Source organism: Mauremys reevesii, linkage group 11, assembly GCF_016161935.1.
Source record: "Mauremys reevesii isolate NIE-2019 linkage group 11, ASM1616193v1, whole genome shotgun sequence".
Lineage (NCBI taxonomy): Eukaryota > Metazoa > Chordata > Testudines > Geoemydidae > Mauremys > Mauremys reevesii.
In genome coordinates, this window is record NC_052633.1 from 68,377,557 (window position 1) to 68,399,346 (window position 21,790).

General features: G+C 44.4%; 1 protein-coding gene across 26 annotated transcripts in view; it reads right to left on the reverse strand.

The window, feature by feature from the left end:
• GLI2 (GLI family zinc finger 2) overlaps nucleotides 1-21,790 on the reverse strand; it is a 396,028-nt gene that overhangs the window by 10,735 nt on the left and 363,503 nt on the right. For all 26 annotated transcript variants that reach the window (XM_039494657.1, XM_039494646.1, XM_039494645.1 and 23 more), the window contains 3 exons: nucleotides 15,734-15,865; nucleotides 8,279-8,428; nucleotides 4,370-4,534 (listed from right to left, as the gene is read on the reverse strand). In XM_039494657.1, the coding sequence (XP_039350591.1) occupies nucleotides 4,370-4,534; nucleotides 8,279-8,428; nucleotides 15,734-15,865 (447 nt within the window). The remainder of the gene's footprint in view (nucleotides 1-4,369; nucleotides 4,535-8,278; nucleotides 8,429-15,733; nucleotides 15,866-21,790) is intronic.

The following is a 21,790-nucleotide window of genomic DNA, read 5'->3' on the forward strand; positions in this document are numbered from 1 at the left end:
CATGAACAGCACTAGAGATCTATTCTTGCAACAGTTTAACTCTCTCTGCTTCAGTTCCCCATCTGTAAAATGGGGAGATAAGTATCTACCTCACAGAGAGCGGTGGTGATTTAATGATTTAATGTTTGTAATGCTCACTTAGATTCTTGGATGGGGCAATACAGAAGTATTATTACTAATCTGCATTAGGGAAAAGGGAATAGGAGGTGATGACTTACAAAGGTCCTTTAGCCCTAATGTCGGGGAGTAGATAATAGCTCTGTTTGATATTGAATATTGAAATTTGAGATGCTTGGGCTGCCTACAAAATATCTTAAGCGTTGTTCAGACAGAGGTATCTGGTGTTTGGACTGCTCTGCTTTCGCCGGTTCAAGCCCGGCAAACAATTCCAATATCTCCTTCCAAATCCTTCTCAAATACTTGAAAAGTTACATCTCTTTGGCTGGTGGAATCATCACAAGCCTTCTCAGAAACTCGGGCACTGGATTTCTAGAGTTCAACTGCACTTCAGCTTGAATTGGGGAAAAATGTCTCTTTGGGTATGTCTACACTGCAGTAGGGAGATATGATTAGAGCATGTGTAGACACACCTGAGAAAGTTTTGATCTAGCTTGGTAGCAGCTGCTCGAGTGTGTACCCAGGGTTCTGGGCAGGTGGGGTTAGCCTCTGTAAGCTGCCTGTGTTGCCACAGCTTCATTGCTATTTTTAGCATGTTAGCTTGATCAGAGCTAGTGCTACCTGAGCTGGGAATCACACCTCCCAGCTAGGGTGACCAGATGTCCTGATTTTATAGGGACAGTCCCGATTTTTGGGTCTTTTTTTCACATAGGCACCTATTACCCCCCACTTCCTGTCCCAATTTTTGACACTTGCTATCTGGTCAGCCTACTCTCAGCTGTACTGTAGATGTAGCCGAATAGCTACGGACTTGCGTCACCTTGAACTTTTCAGTGAGCCAGCAAGTTTGCACCACAGTGGGGTGATGGAGTTAAAGAACAATTTTCTGGAACAACACTAGACATCTCTTCCCTGGAAAATCCACAACAGGCCATCAGCTGCGATGTCCTAATGGGTTCATTGACAACACACGGGCACATTTCCTCATTTCAAATGAACAGCGGCCAAAGTAGTGATATACCGGCAGCCTGGAAACCTGATGCCATGAAAGCAGTAAGAGACTGAACCATATTTTGTTACAAACTGATGGGGACAAACCTGGGGAATCTGGGCCTAATTTCTTGTGAATATTGGTGAATAATTCCATCTTTTCTGAATGTGAAATTGTGGTCTAGCCTGAGTACCCAGGATATGGGGCTAGATGGACCTTTGGTCTGACCCAGTATGGCCGTTCTTATGTTCTTAGGAGAGGGACAAAGTGGATGAGGGAATATTTTTATTGGACCAACTTCTGTTGGTGAGAAAGACAAGCTTTTGAGTCACACAGAGCTCTGTGTACATTCGAAAGCTTGTCTCTGTCACCAACAGAAGTTGGTCCAGTAAAAGATATTACCTCACCCACCTTGTGTCCTAATATCCTGGGACTGACACAGCTCCAAATACACTGCCTACAAGTGGTGCGAGGGCTATCAGAGACCTATTGCAGCTCCTTGGATTGCTTGGTAAGCTGGATCCATTCAAACAAAATGCATTTTCATGCAGTCAGATGCAAAGTTATAAACCCAGGACCAAGGAATTCAGGCTATACCTACAGAAATGGGGGACTGCATTAACGATCTGGAGGATGGTGTGGACTGCACCCTTAGCAAGTTTGCAGATGACACTAAACTGGGAGGAGTGGTTGATATGCTGGAGGGTAGGGATAGGATACAGAGGGACCTAGACAAATTAGAGGATTGGGCCAAAAGAAATATGATGAGGTTCAACAAGGACAAGTGCAGAGTCCTGCACTTAGGATGGAAGAATCCCATGCACTGCTACAGACTAGGGACCGAATGGCTGGGCAGCAGTTCTGCAGAAAAGGACCTAGGGGTTACGGTGGACGAAAAGCTGAATATGAGTCAACATTGTGCCCTTGTTGCCAAGAAGGCTAATGGCATTTTGGGTTGTATAAGTAGGGGCATTTCCAGCAGATCGAGGGACGTGATCATTCCCCTCTATTCAGCACTGGTGAGGCCTCATTTGGAGTACTGTGTCCAGTTTTGGGCCCCACACTACAAGAAGGATGTGGATAAATTGGAGAGAGTCCAGCGGAGGGCAACAAAAATGATTAGGGGGCTGGAGCACATGACTTATGAGGAGAGGCTGAGGGAACTGAGATTGTTTAGCCTGCAGAAGAGAAGAATGAGGGGAGATTTGATAGCTGCTTTCAACTACCTGAAAGGGGGTTCCAAAGAGGATGGATCTAGACTGTTCTCAGTGGTAGAAGATGACAGAACAAGGAGTAATGGTCTCAAGTTGCAGAGGGGGAGGTTTAGGTTGGACATTAGGAAAAACTTTTTCACTAGTAGGGTGGTGAAGACCTGGAATGGGTTACCTAGGGAGGTGGTGGAATCTCCTTCCTTAGAGCTTTTTAAGGTCAGGCTTGACAAAGCCCTGGCTGGGATGATTTAGTTGGGTTTGGTCCTTCTTTGAGCAGGGGGTTGGACTAGATGACCTCCTGAGGTCCCTTACAACCATGAGATTCTATGATCCTGGAGAGCCGTGACTCTGAGAAAGATCTAGGGGTCAAAGCGGACGAGCAACAAAGCACAAGCTCCCAGTGCAATGGTGTGGCAAAAAGGGCTAAAGCAATTCTTGGATGTATAAACAGGGGAGTAGTGAGTAGGAGTTGGGAGTTGATTTCACTTCTGTCCCCGGCACTGGGGAGACCAAGGCTGGAATACTGTGTCCAGTTTTAGTGTCCATGTTTCTAAAAGGATGTTGAAAAATTGGAGATGGGTGAAAAAGATCCACAAAAATTATTCAAGGATCTGGAGAAAATGTCTTACAGTGAGAGACTTAAAAAGTTCAATCTGTTTAGTTTATCCAAAAGAAGAGTGAGCAGTGACTTGATTACAGCATCTCCATACCTTCATGGGACGTAAATATCAGAAACTAATGGGCCCTTTAATGTAGGGGAGAAATGCATAACATGGACAAATGGCTGAAAGCTGAAGCCAGCCAAATTCAAATGGATCACAAATTTTTAACAGTGAGGGTGACTAACTATTGGAACAAACTACCAAGGGAACTAGGGGATACTCCATCTCTTGCAGTATTCAAATCAAAACTGGATGTCTTTCTGGAGGATATGCTTTAGCCAACCACAAGTTACTGGGCTCAATATAGCAGTAGTGGGTGCAACTGAATGGCCTGTGATATACAGGACAGCAGACTAGATGATCTAATGGTCCCTTCTGGCCTTCAAATCTATGAATCTATAAGTCCCGAGCTGTCCAGCCCTGGTACAAATCAGATTTGCAAGGGAGCAGCTCTAACTTACCCATCAGCTTATTACTGAGAGAGGTCAGCCTAGATATTTGGATTCAGATCTGTATACCTGGAAAGATGTTTGGATCTGGGTTGTTCATCTGGGTCTTTCTCTAGTTAAAATAGCTCAGAGAAGCATCCAAAACTTTGGAGTGCTTATTCTCATCTGAACCAAATCTGCGAAACCTTTTGAAGTTTGCTTATCACTGGGTAATATAGTATTGTTTTAAAATTCTGTCATCCATTGAAATCACTTTATTCCATTCTCCAATGATTCATATTTAACTGTTACAAATTAGACTACAGACTTGTTCCTTCATGGTTGCAAACATTACTAGAACTCTAGAACATGGTTTTTTCCCCCTTCCCGTCGTCTGCTAATTAGTAGTAATATAATTGTTAATCCTCAGCCTAAGCCGCTTGCAGCAGACCATCAAATGTGTTACAATAAGGGCAATTTCCTGCATTTCCCAACTTCTAATAGTGGGTCTTAATTAGCCAGGGTTAACAAAGCATTGCATCACACTTTATCATTGTACATCAAAAGATGCAGGTGTGACTATTTCCAAAGCGTCAGGACCCACTATGAAATCACACCACTATGAATCTATGCTGTAATCATGTTAAAAAGCAAGGTACAAACATGTAGGACCCTGTTTGGACTATTAAAAATTATGAATTTGGAAAGCACCAGCTTTAATTTCAAAAGCCAATCAGAAAATTTGCATACTTCAGCATCTGTTTATAGTTTCTAACATGGCTTTCATAAATACAAAGCTAATGCGGTCTGGCTCTGCAGCAAAATAAATCCAAGTAAAAAAAATAAAAAAGTCTTTCATTATGGTAAATTCCTTTTTACACGAGTCCAGCATGTAAAGTTTATATTGTCAGCAAAAATTTTGTTAAAAATCCACAGCACTTGTGGTGAGGATGGGTTTACCTCATTGGAATGCGTCCTGTTCTGGTGCTTTGCTCTGTCTGAAGCATTGGAAAAGGCTTTATTGCAGCCCTCATGTTCACAGACGTACGGCTTTTCTCCAGTGTGAGATCTCAGGTGTGTCTTTAAGTTCTCCAGTCGGGAATAGGCTTTGGCGCAACCCTCAAACTAAAATAAAAACACAACGGGAGCGATTCGTCAACCACAGTGGTGGTTTTTGCCTCCTCATCTGCTTTCCATTTCTTTTCCTTTTTAAGGAGCCTGTGTCTTCTAACATCCACTTTGTTGAGAGAGCTTTTCCTTCCTGGCCAGAGCAAAACTGTCAAAAGAGGCTTGTGATTTAGGGCTGCCCAAATTTTGGGTGCCCAACTTGTGATAGATACCTGATAAGAATCTGATTTTAAGGCAGGGTTGAGCACCTGTTCTTTGAATATTAGGCTCCCCTTTAAGATGTTTCAGATCATGCATCCAAAAATGGAGCCCCCCGCCCACCCCAAATCACTAGCTGCTTTTGAAAATCTTGACCAAGGTGTCTCCATTTCACTAGCTCCAAAGCTTGTGAGACAAGCCAGTTTTCTAAAGGAAAAGAGTTAAAATAGTAAGTTTTGAAGCTTCCCTAATTACAGTTTGGTTCCACTTTCCTGAGGGCTCTGAGGTCAGCCTGCCTGACATTACCATCTTCAAAACCAAGCTCCTCAATCTTAATGGATTCTTGGATGGCACCACAGGCCAGGGGCCTGGAAAGAAAGCAACAACTCACTGACTCTCCTTGTTTGTATTATGGAAGGATTCAGCCAAGCATCCAAAATGGCTGAGGGAAGATGAGATGCTGCCCAGTAATATTTCCAAGCAGTAGTGACCCTGAAGTAACAGCACACTCAAAACCACTGGACAGGATTTTAAAAAATGTGCCTAAAGCTAGGCTCTTAGGGTGGCATTTTCAGAAGTGCCTGACTTTGGCCTAGCTCTGCTCTCATTGAAGTCAAATGGGCATTTTATCATTGGCTTCAGTGATAGCAGTTAGGTCAATGCTGAGTGCTTTGGAAAATCCCCACACAACAATCCTTACTCAAGTGCCTTAATATGTGATCTGTCCACAGCTCCCATTTCAATCTCTGGGGCCCACAGGGGGCTCATTTTAATCAGTTCACCTCACGCTGGAATTAGGAGGATCACTTCAGGCTGCCATTTATGAAAGTCTTGGCAATCAAAAGAGGCCTTGTTCTGGAAAACCAAAAGTTAATTCATTGAATAATTCAGTACCATTCCGGAGAAACAGGAACTTTTATTGGAACCTTTTTGCCTCTCTCAGCAGTCTAGAACAGTGATTAAATTAGCATGAAGAGCCGTGAATCTTGGTGTTACTCTCTTATAGAGCAGAACTATAGTAATGGCTCCAGACACCGTTGTCCGCCACAGTGCTTGCAACCATTCCTACACTATAGTCCAATTTAATGATGGATGCGATTGTCAAGGTTAAGATGTATAACTGTTTAGCTAAAACGAAGGACCACATTTGCACAGGTAATTCTGTTCTAATTAGGGTCTCACATTGTGCCCATTACCATAGTCTCTGAGTGCCTACCCTGTGGTAAGCTTCCGCTAGTAGATTTGTTTCATTCAGCATGTCGTAACCATGAGTTAACAGAATATAATTATTTTGTTCTCTCACCCTGTGCTTACAGCCTGTGGCATCATATGTCATTTACAGGTGTTGAAAAATAACACTCAACTTACTGTAAATCACTGGTAACTGAGCATACAGTAACTCACTGAGGTGTTCTAGCAAAACTGCCTATTATCACAGTAATGCAGCTAATTAAGAGTGTTCCCCACTGTGGCCCAACTTTCAAATAATGGCATCTGAACAGGACAGCCAAATCCTTGGGTGCTCAAACCAGATGTTCCCACAGCTAAGCGCTGATCTGCGAATATAGAATCTGGATGTCTTATGCAGAAATGTGCTTTGCACTAAAACATCCCTGGCCTTTGAGCTAGATCAGATCCAAACTCCGCAGCCTGGGCTCACCTCAAGTCTTATTTACATCACGTTCCCATGTCTCTCTTTTTGTTTAAAATAAATTGAATGTTGAGAAATCACAGCTGAACTGGCTTGGACAAGGAAAGCTTCCACAGAGAAGGGTACAGGCCTCAGCACCATAGAAACTCAGGTTATGTCCCATACAAGAAGTGAGTTTGGGGTGACCCAGCAATAATTTGAGTAAAACACATAGCCTGATTGACATTCTCCAGCATGTAGGAGGTGATTGACACAGCCCCTGAGGCACTCAAATTGCTTTGCAGTAGTTCCAATTCAGCACAACAACCTGGAGTTGAAACAGACCGAAATGAGAAGGGGAGCTTTGGCTGCATCAGCCGAACATGACGGGGAGCTGTGAGGGAGGAGGAGGGGCTCCCCTCTGCTTTTAGCCTTGATTGGGGAGCTGATCCCCCATACTTTTAGCTGCTGCCCACTTCAAGGGCAGAGCTGACTCTTCCACTCATGTTCAATCCATTGCATCAAACAACACACTGAATACTTCCTGGTGCTCTTATGAAAGTTTTATAACGCAGCGTAACTGTGCTCGGTGCTTTACCAGATCAACACAAAAAGATGGCCTTGTGCCCTGGAGCGCTTACACCCTGAATGGGACAAACAGAGGGTCAGATTGACAAAGGAGTCATATAGGAAACAAGTCATATATGGTCTGATATTTTTAAGGAGAGACTTGGCGTGGTGATGGTCCAGGAGTGGAAGAGAATAGCGGGAAGAAGGCAAAAGGAGGAGGGATCTGAAGGAATGTGAGGAGAGACATCCCAGGAGCAGGGAGCAGCATGAAAGCAAAAGCACGAAGGTGAGAATGGGGAATAGGATGCTGGGTCATGGTGGCTGCTGAATGCTGGATAGATCGAAGAGGGAACATTAGGGAGGCCAACAGGAGGAGGCTACAACAGTCCAGATGAGATAGCCATAAAGGAAAGGGAAGGCGGGGCCAAAGTTAACTGTGCGTGTCAGCCTGAGTTGTGAGGACAGTGGAGCTGCAATGGTGACGGAGAATGTGGAAGGGAAAAGGGTTGAACTCAATCCTTAGCTTTGTCTGCTTTGCACTGCTAGACTAGGACAACACAAAGCCAAGGAGCTGCCCTACAGGGGACGTGAAGGATTGCCCCCAGCAGAGGGGACACGTTGGATGGGGCAAAGTTAGGGAGGGGATGTGCCAGGGCCAGGAGAGAGCCTTGTACAGCACAGTGTTCAGGGACTTGGTGCAGCACCAAGTCTACTCCCTGTTATAGGTCTGAATTACAGCAGTCCTGGAATGCAAAAAGAGGTTATTCTAAATCCCACTAATTGGGCCAAGGCACACTACGTCACTCATCTGGTCTTCAGAACTTGGCCACCTAAACATTGTGGGGGCTAGAACCTTATAGGGTATCAACTTGAGTAGCTGCCTTGACTTCAAAGGAGCTACCCCGATTCACTCGACCAAGGAACTGGCCCCGCCTAGTCTTAATTTATGGGTGTAAATCACCAGATTACTTAATCTTCAGTGAGGGGAAATAGATTCCTAGGTGGAAAGCTGAATATGCAATACCACACCCTGTGAGATAGGAAAGAATTATCCTTATTTGACAGACAGGGAACTGGGGCCCAGAGATGCTAAGGGTTAGCACCATAACCACTGCATGAACCTTCCTCTCCATTAACTTTCACATCCCAAGGGGACAGCCTGCAAGTACTTAAAGCCCATTAGTGCTGAAAAATTGGATCTGAACTTGCCCAGAATGTGGGGGGAGGGTTCATTCATAGAGCTTTGGTGTGACTCTCTAGTCTGTGTCCAGATATACATTCATGTGGACACGAGTCCCCTACCATTCCACTGATCTGCACAGAGCTGTGCCCCATTGGCTCACCGTGCACTTGTGTGGCTTTTCTCCAGTGTGTCTTCGCATGTGCACCACCAACATGTACTGAGCCTTGAATGGCTTCTGCTCCCGAGTGCAGTCTTGCCAGCGGCAGACAAACTCCTTCTTCTCCCCGTGGATGTGATCGTTATTGATGTGCTAGCGTAAGAGAAAGAAAACCAGATCATGATTAGAACAGCTAAAGCCATCACCGCATGTGTCACTCTGAAGTGCACTGAAAAAACAACAGTTCCTCTCAACAGCAGTTGTGGTCTGATGTTACAGTGGCATAAATAATGCTATGGAGCCATATGAGGCTCTTGTGCTGTGTCTGTATTGGGGGTTGGATGACAGGGCACAGAATATGATCCATTAGACACAAGGGTAGGATGGTAATGCTGGTGTGTGATGGCTGCTGGCATGCAGAGACATACTGACCAATGTCTCATTGTTTCCTTGTACTCCTGTCTGAGTCCACCTGTTGTCTCTTGTCTTATACTTAGATTGTAAACTCTGTGGGGAAGGGGCCATCTTTTTGTTTGGTGTTTGTACAGCACCTAGCATAAAGGGCATCTATGACTAGGGCTCTTAGGCACCAAGATAAAACAAATAAACAACGATACTACTACTTCCTCAAGCACATTCCTAGCTTTTTACCTGTTCAAAGTGCTACTGATGCAATGGACCAGGCCCTCACCTTGTGTCAACTGGGGATTTGACCTATGCTCTGCAAAAGCAATGTGTACCCCTATTCTGGCCAGCTGCAAAACAAACTGCACACCGAGGGTGGGGAAGCACTGGGAGTATAAATATACAACATGTGGACCATGCTCCATCCCTGAGCTCCCACCCAGAATGCTTCTCAGTGGGGGGCCCGAATGTGACCCATTGACAGAGGAAGCAAAACATTCCTCTAAATTTCCATCCCACCATCAACCTCAGCCTAGACCGGTCCACACAAGAGATCCGCTTCCTGGATACTACAGTGCTAATAAGTGATGGTCACATAAACACCACCCTATGCCGGAAACCTACTGACTGCTATACTTACCTACATGCCTCCAGCTTTCATCCAGCCCACATCACACAATCCATTGTCTACAGCCAAGCTACAGCAGCATTTTCTCCAATCCATCAGACAGAGACAAACACCTACAAGATCTCTATCAAGAGTTCTTAAAACTACAATACCCACCTGCTGAAGTGAAGAAACAGATTGACAAAGCCAGAAGAGTACCCAGAAGTCACGTACTACAGGACAGGCCCAACAAAGAAAGTAACAGAACGCCACTAGCTGTCACCTTCAGCCCCCAACTAAAACCTCTCCAGCGCATCATCAAGGATCTACAACCTATCCTGAAGGACGATCCCTCACTCTCACAGATCTTGGGAGACAGGCCAGTCCTCACTTATAGACAGCCCCCCAACCTGAAGCAAATACTCACCAGCAACCACACACAAAAACACTAACCCAGGAACCTATCCTTGCAACAAAGCCCATTGCCAACTCTGTCCACATATCTATTCAAGGGACACCATCATAGGACCTAATCACATCAGCCATACCATCAAGGGCTCGTTCACCTGCACATCTACCAATGTGATATATGCCATCATGTGCCAGCAATGCCCCTCTGCCATGTACATTGGCCAAACCGAACAGTCTCTATGCAAAAGAATAAATGGACACAATTCAGATGTCAAGAATTATAACGTTAAAAAACCAGTCGGAGAACACTTCAACCTCCCTGGACACCTAAAAGTCGCAATTCTTCAAGGAAAAAACTTCAAAAACAGACTCCAATGAGAAACTGCAGAACTGGAATTAATTTGCAAACTGGACACCATTACATTAGGCTTGAATAAAGACTGGGAGTGGATGGGTCATTACACAAACTAAAAACTATTTCCTCATGCTAATTTTTCCCCTACTGTTACTCATACCTTCTTGTCAACTGTCTGAAATGGGCCATCCTGATTATTACTACAAAAGTTTTTTTTCTCCTGCTGATAATAGCCCACCTCAATTGATTAGTCTCGTTAGAGTTGGTATGGAAACCTCCATTTTTTTCATGTTCTCTGTATATATCTATCTTCCTACTGTATTTTCCACTGCATGCATCTGATGAAGTGGGTTTTAGCCCACAAAAGCTTATGCCCAAATAAATTTGTTAGTCTCTAAGGTGCGACAAGTACTCCTCATTCTTTTCTCTAATCAGACGTTACTCCAACAAAAGAGAAAGGATTCCTAAGCAATCCCCGTTGAATACATTCCTATTTCTACTTAACTTAGATATGAAAAATGTCAGGGCAGCTGTGCAGTAAGGATGGGTAGCACCATCATATACTTAGTTTGTAATGCCTTGAGGTCGGGGCCTGGACTAGATGACCTGTTGAGGTACCTTCAAGTCTGACATTTCTATGTTTTTAATAGCAGAGTCACTGGCCAACATAGAGTAGGACAGTTCAGAACAGACTTGGAAGAAAGGGATATGAACTGCTAGGAATGCTTTACTCCTCCTTAGAAGATAACCAGCATGCAACTTATAGCAGATTTCAGCACGGGAGCCATGGCTCCCAGCCAACAAACACCTCACTAGGCCTGTGATGAATCAGTTAGTGTGGAAGACGAGCCCTTTTTATTATTATTAATGTTACTGTAATAAGCAAAGAACTCAATCAGGAGGCCTCGCTGTGCTAGGTGCTGTACAAACACAGAGGAAGACACAGGAACAGTTTGCTGAGAGCTAGGTAATAATCCTGACATGCTGTTCATTGGGGACTTGATGGAGGAGGAGAGCAATGGCACCGTATGCCATTTTACCCATCTGGCACAAGGCCGGAATAAGTTCTTGCACTTTGATTTACATTTGTTGCCAGCATAGGCCAGTCAGATGCCTCATAGCCGCAATGGAAACAGCAACTAGCACACCTGTGATTGCTGCTGGCTGGCTTGCCGTGTACCTGATCTTACACTAAAAGCTCACCTGCCTATAATTCAACTAAATTAGAACTGATGAGACATATCAGATGCAAAGCACATGAGCTGACACCACATGTCCTATAGAGTCGAACACATGACATTTGCTAAAATGGAAAAAAAACCCATGATGGCTTTGTGCCATTTCACTGAACTGCGGGTAGTTTAGCAAATTATATTCTTTAATATACATGCTGTGATATATACAAAACCATGACATTATGTTACCCTTTAAGAAACGCTGCATGTGTACAGATTTGTCCATTTCCAGTCAATTGCTCCTTCCTCAGCCTGTGCTCAACAGTAGGAATTTCATGCTTTTTAAAAGGGATTTTACTACCATCAGGGCAAAGTCATGCACAGAGACCATGGTTTCTTCAGTTGGTGTAGGCCAGTGTAGCTCCACTGAAATCAGCTGAGGATCTGACCCCACTACATCCTGAATCTCAGACTAACAGCAAACAAGAGAAATTTAAAAAGAAATCCCAAATCTAATTAAAGGCTATGAAAGAGCAAAACATAAAAGCACTGCTTAGTATTGGACCTGAGCACCCTCTGGTTTTTGGAAGCAGTTGGTTCTTGTCTCTGGAAAGGTCCAAACCAACATTCCAGCTCCAAATCCCTCTCCAAATTATGCAGCTGTGACCCCTTTTTATAGTGCTGGTAAAGGGCAAAAAAAAATACGATTCAGTGCCAGAACGGATGCCGGCTCTAAAACATCCACCTGCTGTCAAAAGCTTAACTGCTGGCAGGATATGACAACATCTGTAAAGTATGTGCTAAGGAGAACTCCATAGACCCAATTACTGCTAATTACTCAGTTCCATAAAAGCCTTCACCCCTGTGCTGAAAACTCAGCAGCAAAGTGGAGCCTTGCTCTTACCTGGTGCAAGTCTAGATTCATATTTTACAAGGTTAGGGAAGATCAGTCTCTGAAGACAATAAAACAAATCAGAGAACAGTTCTGCAGCTGCATTGTTACATGTATAGACTAAGAGACTTATTTCTCTCTGAACAGAATCTAGCTGCCAAAACCATGGCCCCTCCCCTCTCCCCCACTCCTATGACTTCAATAAAATACATCAACAGGAAGTCCTAAAATAAAACACTTGGGTTTTTGTTTTTTAGATTCAGCGTTTTTTCAGCCATCCCCTCTCCCTCCCAAGGTCAGGCATGCAGATCCTGCCTTTGCTTGCCACTGAGATCAGTGGATTTGATGGTCTGTGAGATGTAGCAGCATGGGGAAACAAATGCTCATTAAAACAGAGTGACTTGCCCGCTCAGTCACAGCAAGGTATGGCTGCCTGGGCAGAAAGAGAACTTAGCAACCTTGAGAATAAACTCAGGGTTTTGTTCATGCCAATCACAGAGCACGTTAAACTCTGGACTAAAAGTACAATAGGCTAAAACACTGCAGCTTGCGCACATTGAAAAATTAGCATGCTGTACATGGGATAATACAGAATAGAGGGTGACTAGCCCTCTGAAGATGTAGAAGGGCCTTAAAACCACCACTGTTCCAAAATCTCAGTCTTTGTGGCATGGAGACACCATGGAGATCGGTGTGGTATAAATGGCAATGGACAGATCATGCTCAAGGGCATATTGTACAGTGGGAGGAATGAGGTGAGGATGCAGCATTCAGAATTGGTTTAGGGCCACTGATTTTGTGGCCCTAAACTCTTGCAAATTGTTTTGCTAGAACCTCAGCCCAGGTGGCAGAAGTATTGTGAGATCAGTTCTTCCGGTAAGATCTCCGGAGGCACTGGGCCATCTGCAGACCAGATCTGAAAGACAGGCCACTAGGCCCCAGGTGGTCTGAAAATCTGACCTGGAATTAAAACTATGGAGGGCAGGATTAGGGGATTTTAGTTCGCTTGCCCGTCCTGCCCAGCATAGCTTTGAAGTGTTAGTTTCGGCTTCTCTCTGCTGCTGAGTGAAACACTCAAAGCAGGGAGCAATGGAGTTGCCCGCAAAATCGTGTGTACACCTGTTACTCTGGCGCCACCCCACACAGATGCTGCTACCACAAGCCCATTGCTAACTAGCCCTTACGGGCCCAGGTACTTCCATCTGTGCCTGCAAACATGTATTTCCATGCACAGTGGGAAGCCATCCTTTGGGAAGTTGGCTCAATACATCTACATGTGAATTTAATTTGTGTGTGTATTTTGGGCAACATAAATCCACAGCTCCTTGAACTGTTGGCAATAATTACATCAAAGTAGTGTCAGTTTCTAAAACCTTCTAAAATTAGGAAATTATTGTATATTTTTTCCAATATTTTTCTTTTTGGTTTATTTAGAAATAAATGATGCTGAACTGCAGGGATCTGTCTTGCTCTGGGATAAGCTACAGGGCTTTTCCTACAACTAGGAGAAAAAAAAATACTGCTTGACAAATGTGGACACACGCCTCCATGCAGCCATTATGGATTACTGAGCAGTGATGGGATGCAGGATTGTGAGATGCATTACAACAATAATGGGACTTACCTGTGCACAGCTACCTTCTGTGCCCTCTTCTCAAATGCATCTGACTCATTCTACGCCAAAAATTATTTCCAACCCGAACATATTCAGCACTAACTACACTGAATGACTGACCTCGAGTGCCTGTTCCAGCCCCTGTTAAAGCCAGCTGGATTTTGTCTTTGATTTATGATTTGGCATTTGCTCTCCTTAGCTTAAATCGTAAGCTCTCTGGGGCTCGGATTGTATTTTCACAATGTGTGTGTAAGAGTGCCTAGTGCAATCTGGCCTGCATCACTGAGTGGTGGCCTCCGAGCACTCTCCCTGCTATAAATAGGATAAACTAAGAAACAATAAATTAATAAATAATAGTAATGAGAGAGGTTGTGAAAATCTCTCTTTTCAAGAGACAGATCCTTTATCATTTCGAACATCTTTCCCCCTCTATTCTTGTGCTGTGTGTCCTTCACCCCGAGTCACTGAATCACATTGTAAAAGCTAGTTGCATGTAGCTGGCCCTTGGGAGATTGACAGCTAGTCTAGAAAGAGGCCGATAGAACAGGAAAAGCAGAGCTGCATGAGGCTTTTGAATGAAATTTGCTCAGCGTAGGATTTTGTTACATACTCAGAACTCAGGCCAGTGATGATGAGGCTGGTGAATTTTCAGTGAACCTGAGCTGGCTTTAGAATGAGCCAGGTTCAAGTTACAGATTGAAATGGAGATTGTGGCTAAAGCTTCAGTGGGAGGGTTAATTGCAAAACTTGCTTGATTTTGCTGATAGTCACTTCTTGTTTTGGGGATTTGTCAACCCTCAGCATGAGAGAGAAACTGAGGGGTGTGAATCAAAACACAAAATAGGTTCCCCGTAATGCAGAAATTAGTTATATTTTTAGATCAGACAACTGACTCACTTTGCCGAGCTTTCACAGAATGGCTCTGGGATTGGTAACACCACCACCATCCGTGGTTTTTTTTTTTGTTTGAGACAACTCTATATTTTAGGCCGCAAATCCGGTGGCTCCTTGCACAGAAGCTGACTTTCGGTTTGGGTTCTCCACCCCTGCTCTGCCCTGAGGCCCTGCTCCTGCTCTGGCCGCTTCCCCTGAGGCTCCCCACCCACCCACCACTCGCTCCTCTCGGCCCCCTCCCCTGAGGCCCCTCCTCTTTGCCCTCCCTCCTCTGAGCGCCTCCTGCCAGCCACTTGCTGATTGGCGGTCAGCTCCAACGGTGCCAAACAGCTGATTGGCAGCCAGCCCGGGGGTCAGAACCACAGTGGTTGGTGGGTGCTGAGCACCCCCTATTTTTTTCTGTGGGTGCTTGAGCCCTGGAGCACTCACAGAGTTGGTGCCCATGGCTCCTTGCATGGCAGCAGAAGGGCCAACACACGGCAGTGTTTATTTCCCACTGCACTGGGGATGATCGGGAAGTTTAGAGCCCCTGTGTAACATGGGATGAGCCCCCCAAGCAGCAGAGTGGATATTGTGGCAGTGGCGATGGGTGGGGCTAGTCACCCAAGCCTGAACGCAGGGGGCTGGGTGGGCTTGGACTCGGTGGCTCATCTGAGCTGACGCTGTCCATGCAGCAACACCCACACTGCTATTTTTAGCATGTAGCTCGAACAGAGCTAGCCCAGTCTGTCTACAGGCACTGGCAGTCACACGTCCCAGATGCAGCATAGACTTACCCACAGGTTCAGTGGTTGGGCTATGCAGGTGCTTTGTGTCCAACTGCCCGTTACAGGCGAGGAGATTCATCCCCCCAGCGGCCATATAAGATCCCCTACACACAATTACACCCTCAGCAGCTGAAACATAAGACTATCAAATAATCTAAGCTAAACTCTTCAAGGAATTGTGAGCTGATCTTGACTTGTTTTCACACTGTACTTCTAATTTGCACCGTTAGTGGCTCCCAGAGTGAGCTCCTGCTGTACAGCATCTTGTGATGAAAAGTGATGAGAAATGCACAGAAATCCAAATTTATTGCCGGGGTTTCTTTCCAACATTACTCACATGGACGAGCTGCTCCTGAGTGTCATATTCCTTTATGCACCCTTCCCAATGACAATTTGTCTCATAAATAACGTCAGGCTCCTGTTTACATTCATCCTTATCCAGATCTTCTTTCAGGTCTGTCAGATGCTCCTGTAACACACAGTGTATTATATAAAGTGAGCTTGTTTCATCTGAATTCCTTAGTCCCTCATAGATTACAGGGCACGTATTAATTAATCATAAAGGAAAGGACAACTCGTTATAATAATGTAACATTCTTGATGATCATGAAATACTGAGTTAAAAAGGGTCTTGCAGTTATGGATCTGTTTGAGGAAATCACCGCTAGTGACAGGCCAATCTTAAAATGTTTGGGGGTCTGATTTAGGTAAACACCCACATCTCTGGCTTCCCACCAGCTAGATCAGATGTAGCATGAGGAAAGACTCCAGAGTCCATCATATTTATACACCCACAATTACTCTAGGGTAACACTATTACCCACATTTTACAGAGAGGAGACTGAGGCACAGAGAGACTAAGAGATTCACCACAGTAAGTCTCAAGGAAGAGCAAGGAATTGAACTAAGGCCTTCTGAGTCCCAGGTGAGCACCCTAAGCACTGGACCAACCTTCCTCTCTTGTGAATAGCTTGTTTCTTTTGCTACCTGGCTCTATCTGGATGGAATAAGATAATGGAAGGGGAAAAGAGCCACTGAACCTTTTTAAACCATTCAAAAAGTTTGGTTGAGTCTTCTTTTATCCACACACATCTGTCCTTCCTCTGCAATGATAGGTAATAATAATACTACTTAGCATTTATACAATGGTTTACATCCTTAGAGCACTTTACAGGCATGAACTAATTAATCCTCAAAACACTCCTGTGAGGTAGGCAAATATTCATATACCAATTTTATCAAAGGGGAAACTGAGGCAGAGAGTTTAAGTAACTTGACTAAGACCATACATTCAGTCAGGGTCAGAGTAGAACTCAGGAACTTCTGGCTCCTGCTCCATGCTTAGTCCACTAGCATGGTGTAACCAACTGAGCCTCCAGTTGGAAACCTTCCAAGTTCTAATCCTGACTTCTTGTCAAGTTGCTTAAAAACTGCTTTGTGCCTCAGTTTCCCCATCTGAAAATGAGGGAAATAATATTTTCCTATCTTTCTGCAGTATTACATGGATTGAATAGTTAAAGTTTGCAAAGTGATTTGAACATCTACAGCACTATGTAAATGCAAATTATTATAATTAAGATGTAATGATGATTTAGTGCGCAGGCCTTGTAGCAGCCATGTGTATCACAGTCATTTCCAGCACAACACAGAGTGGTGGTACACAGTCTGTTTTCATTGGAACGTGACAATCAGAAGCAACTGTTTACCAGGGAACATAAAGCTATGCCGAGGCTCTCAAACTAAATTGCACCACATCCCTCTTCCGACAACAAAAAGGGCTACATGACCCCAGGAGGGGGGGGCAAAGCTTCAGCCTGCCCGACTTCTGCCGCCCCGGGTGGGGAGGCTGAGGCCAAAGCCCGAGCCCCCATGCCTAGGGCTGAAGCCCTTGGCTTTAGCTTCGGCCCTGCACGGTGGGTCTTGGACTTTGGCTTCGGCCTTGGGCCCCAACAAATCTAAGCCAGCCCTGGCAACCCCATTAAAATGGGGTTGTGACCCACTTTGGGGTCTTGACCCACAGTTTGTGAACGACTGTGCTACAGGAAACTACAGTACCATTGACTTCAGTGAAGCAGGCTGTATGGGCATGGGACATGTGTGTATATATGCTAAGACAGGCAGGCCATGCTTTCACCTGGTCTTATCTTTGCAGTGCTTAACATCAGCAAATCATGTTCACTGGGACAAACAGTGCAACAGAAACTTGCCACAAAGATCCTCACCCTTTGGAATTTCATAAATTCACAGAATCCAAGGCCAGAAGGGACCATCATGATCATCTAGTCTGACCTCCTGTATAACCCAGGCCACAGAATGTTCCCCAAATAATTCTTAGAGCTTTCAACCAGAGCGAGTTAAGTGTGAGCCTCAAACCCACCAAGCTACAGGTGCTTTTTATCCCAAAAGAGAGTTTTTGTATGTGGTTTAAATCAAGCATGGACCTGACCCAACCCCGTAAAACCAAACCCATCAGTCCTCAGGCTGCGTGGCTTGGGCCCATCTCTAGCTGAAATGAGCCTGCTGCACAGATCTCAGCCCTGCAGAAAGTTGTCAGAGACAAGAAGAAAAAAGAAGGGTTGAATGTAACTGGTTCAGACTGAAACCAAAGCCAGCGGATTCTAATTACTTCTGGTCAGGTAAAAAAAGAAAAAAAAAAAAGTCCTTTTCACACTTCTCTGCACTTTCTATCATAGAAAGAATGAAGAGCCGCAAAACTAATTGGAGGGGACAAAGCAGCAAATCTACAGTCAGGCCCTGTTTGAATAGGGAGGAACAAACATTCAACAATGGAAGTAGGGAAGGAAAAGCTGATGGGCATCAAAAAGCTTAATCCTGCAGCTCCCACACACGGGCCGGCATTCAGGGTGAGTCAGAATGGCAGGCCTGGGCACTTTGCATTCTAGACTTAAATCAAAGGGAGAGGCCAAATGTTGACATCCTTACTGTGTTCTTGGGCCAAAGAACGACAGAGCTTTGGCCTAACAATTTAGTAAGGATGTTGGGAATTTGCCCTAGATGTTTAGCAAAGGACAAGCTTCCCATTAGGATACATTGGAAATTAACAGCCTTATAATATAGTGGGCTCCTTGGTACCAGAGTTTCATAACAGGGTAAAATTTAAAAGGCATTTCAAGCAGGGCATTGGCCTCTGCACAGGAATGGATTTTACTCAATAATGGATTAAATTGCTATGATCCCACATCGATAGATTTACATGGGGAAGGAGATCACCATAGGGGGCAGTGTGTCTTTTACTGCCAGGCCTTATACATACAATTGTTTAGTACTGAGATTTGGAAATAAACAAACAATCTATTTTTCTATTTTAGTTCTAATGTTTAGTGTATAGTGAAGCCTCTTAGTAAGGGCAACTGCTGGCTTTTTGGGTTTGGGGCATTATAATAAGTGTTTGCCGGATACAGAGTCTAATATGTAGTTTAACTCAACAGCAGTGCTAAAACTCAGCTAAAGCAGCATTCAAACCAGCAAACGTGGCAACAAAGAGATGTCTTCCACAGACGGCTGCCATATGCAGACATGACCTGGGACGGGGACATGGATCGGCGTTCATGTCATGCTCCCTGTCAGTGCTTGGCCTGGGCCAGGGAAGCTAACGATCCAACCAGCAGACCAAAGTCCTGGTCATGTGCCACTTGAGGCAGGTTGTGCATATGCTAAGACAATGAACGGGGCATTCCTAATGGTTAAAAGAAGGGTATTACTCAGATGAGGTCGGTAATTACAGACAGCTCTAGCTCCCACTGTTACAAGATTAAATGGAGGGCAAATTGAATAGTTGTCCCATTTAGAGCTTAAAGAACAGCCTGGAATATTCATGGAAGCTGGGATTTTCAACTGGACTTAAGGGAGTTAGGTGCCCATATCCCACTGAATTTCAGTGAGAGCTGGGTGCCTAACTCCCTCATGCTCCTTTGGAAATCCCAGCCTGAAAGAAGATCAGTCCAATATGATGGAACAAGGCCTGGAAGATTGTTATAATTATTAGAATTACAGTAGCAACTAGGGGCACTAACTCAGATCAGGGTCCTACTGTGTTAGGTGCTGTACAAATATAGAGACTATCCTTGCCTTGGAGAGTTTACTATCTAAGTAGACAAGACAGACTAAGGACTAGTCTACAGGGGAAATTTACCAGCATAATTATACTACTATGTCAAGTATCAGAGGGGTAGCCGTGTTAGTCTGGTTCTGTAAAAGCAGCAAAGAATCCTGTGGCACCTTATAGACTAACAGACGTTTTGCAGCATGAGCTTTCGTGGATGAATACCCACTTCTTCGGATGCAAGAAGAAGTGGATATTCACCCATGAAAGCTCATGCTGCAAAACGTCTGTTAGTCTATAAGGTGCCACAGGATTCTTTTCTGCTTATACTACTATGGTTATTCCAGAATGAGTAGTCATGTGTGGAGTTATAATGCTATAAAATTATACTTGTAAATTTCCCCATGTAGGCAAGCCCTAAAGGTGGGAGGGGAGCAGAGAGGTGAAGTGACTTGATACAGATCACCTAGCAGCTCAGTGGCAGAGTTGGGAACAGAATTCAGGTCCTCTGATTCCCACTCTAGTGCCCTATTCACTGAACAATACTAAGGAGAAAGCATGATTTTACTGGAGACCGATGCATACTCATTTGGAAAGGGATGATATCCTGCAACCGTAAACTGTTATATTAACATCAAGCTTCTTGTCCTCATTGTTAAAGCTCCTCATGACTCTGCCACTTCTCATCCAGTATCACATTGCCGCCATCCCCTGTGCTCCACCAATAAGTCCATCTTTGAACCCTTCTTTATCCACTGTTCCCAAGCTGCTATAGCAGTTTCTTCCCCTGCCTGAAGGGACCATCAGGCCACCACCCTCTCCTCTTTCAAACCTTTTCTCAAGACCCACAGGAGTGTTGCGATAATTTATTAGTTAATGCTTGTACAGAGCTTGGAAAGTGAGAAGTGCTGCATAAAAGCTCAAGTATTATTATTAAAGCAGCCATCATGATATCACATGCCAGGTGTGACTTTTATGTACATTTTTTACAACTCATGCATGGAGAGATTTGTTCTAATTAGCCCTTGATTGGTCTTTGGAAAAGGCTGCTCTGATAACAGAAAATTGCTGCAAGTTACAGAACAACTTCTGAGGGGGAGGTAGAATCTTTAAAACATATATCAGAGGCCTATACACAATCAGAGATGGAAAAGTCTTAGGACTTTGAGAGGTGCTGAATACCTGTAGCTCCCACTAACTTCAGGTGGAGTTGTGGGTAGAGCTGGTCAGAAACTTTCTGTCTAAATGTGTATCCCCCTCCCTGCCCCCCAAGTCCTTGTTGGAAATGCAGTTTCTGACAAATGCAGTTTTTGCTGAAATTTTTTGATTTTCTATCAGGAAAATGGAAATGAAATATTTTGGTTCAGGTTGGGTTGACTCAAATCAAAATATTTCAGTTTGTCCAACTGAATCTAAACATTTCATTTTGGGTCAGTCAGACATTAATCTGTGACTGACTGAATTGCCAGGGCATCTCGTGCCCCCATTCTCATCTATGAGCTGAGCTCCTTGACTGGACTACATCTCCCACACTGCACTGCTGCTTTCCCTGTGGTCGAACCACTTAGGACATTATGGGAGTGCATTATGGGAGGGCCATGTATGATGGGAGATATCCAGCTGGGGAGCCTGGCCCATGGTGGGGTTGCTAGGGCATGAGGCACCCAAGCCACAACTCCAACGAGGCACCGCACAGCTCAGGTAGATGCTGGCAAATGTTGAATTGAAACAAAATGCAACATTTCTAAATCAACATACAGTGATAGACTTGAGCTCAATCTATTTAGCTTAACAAAGAGAAGATTAAGAGGTGACTTGATTATAGTCTGTGTGTATCTAGATGGGGAACAAATAGTTAACAGAGGGCTCTTCAGTCTAGTGGAGAAAGGTAAAACATGATCCAATGGCTGGAAGTCGAAGATAGACAAATTCTGACTGGAAATAAGACATACATTTTTAACGGTGAGAGTAATTAACAACTGGAACAACCATGGGTTGTGGTGGCGTCACTGAATTTTTAAACCAAGACGGGATGTTTTTCTAAAAGATCTGCTCTAGGAATTATTTGGGGGAAGCTCTATGGTCTGGGTTATACAGCAGATCAGACTAGATGATCACAGTGGTCCCTTCTGGCCTTGGAATCTATGAACTTTTCATTCCAGCAAAAAAATTTCGATTTTTGATTTGGATTGGGTTAACAACAAATGTCAAAATATCAGCATTTCCTTCGGGATGGAAATTCCAGTCTTCGATGAGCTCTAGTTGTGAGTGCTCAGACCTGTTGAAAAACAGGTCCCTTTTCTACGGAGTCATCTAAGTCTATTCCTTCTG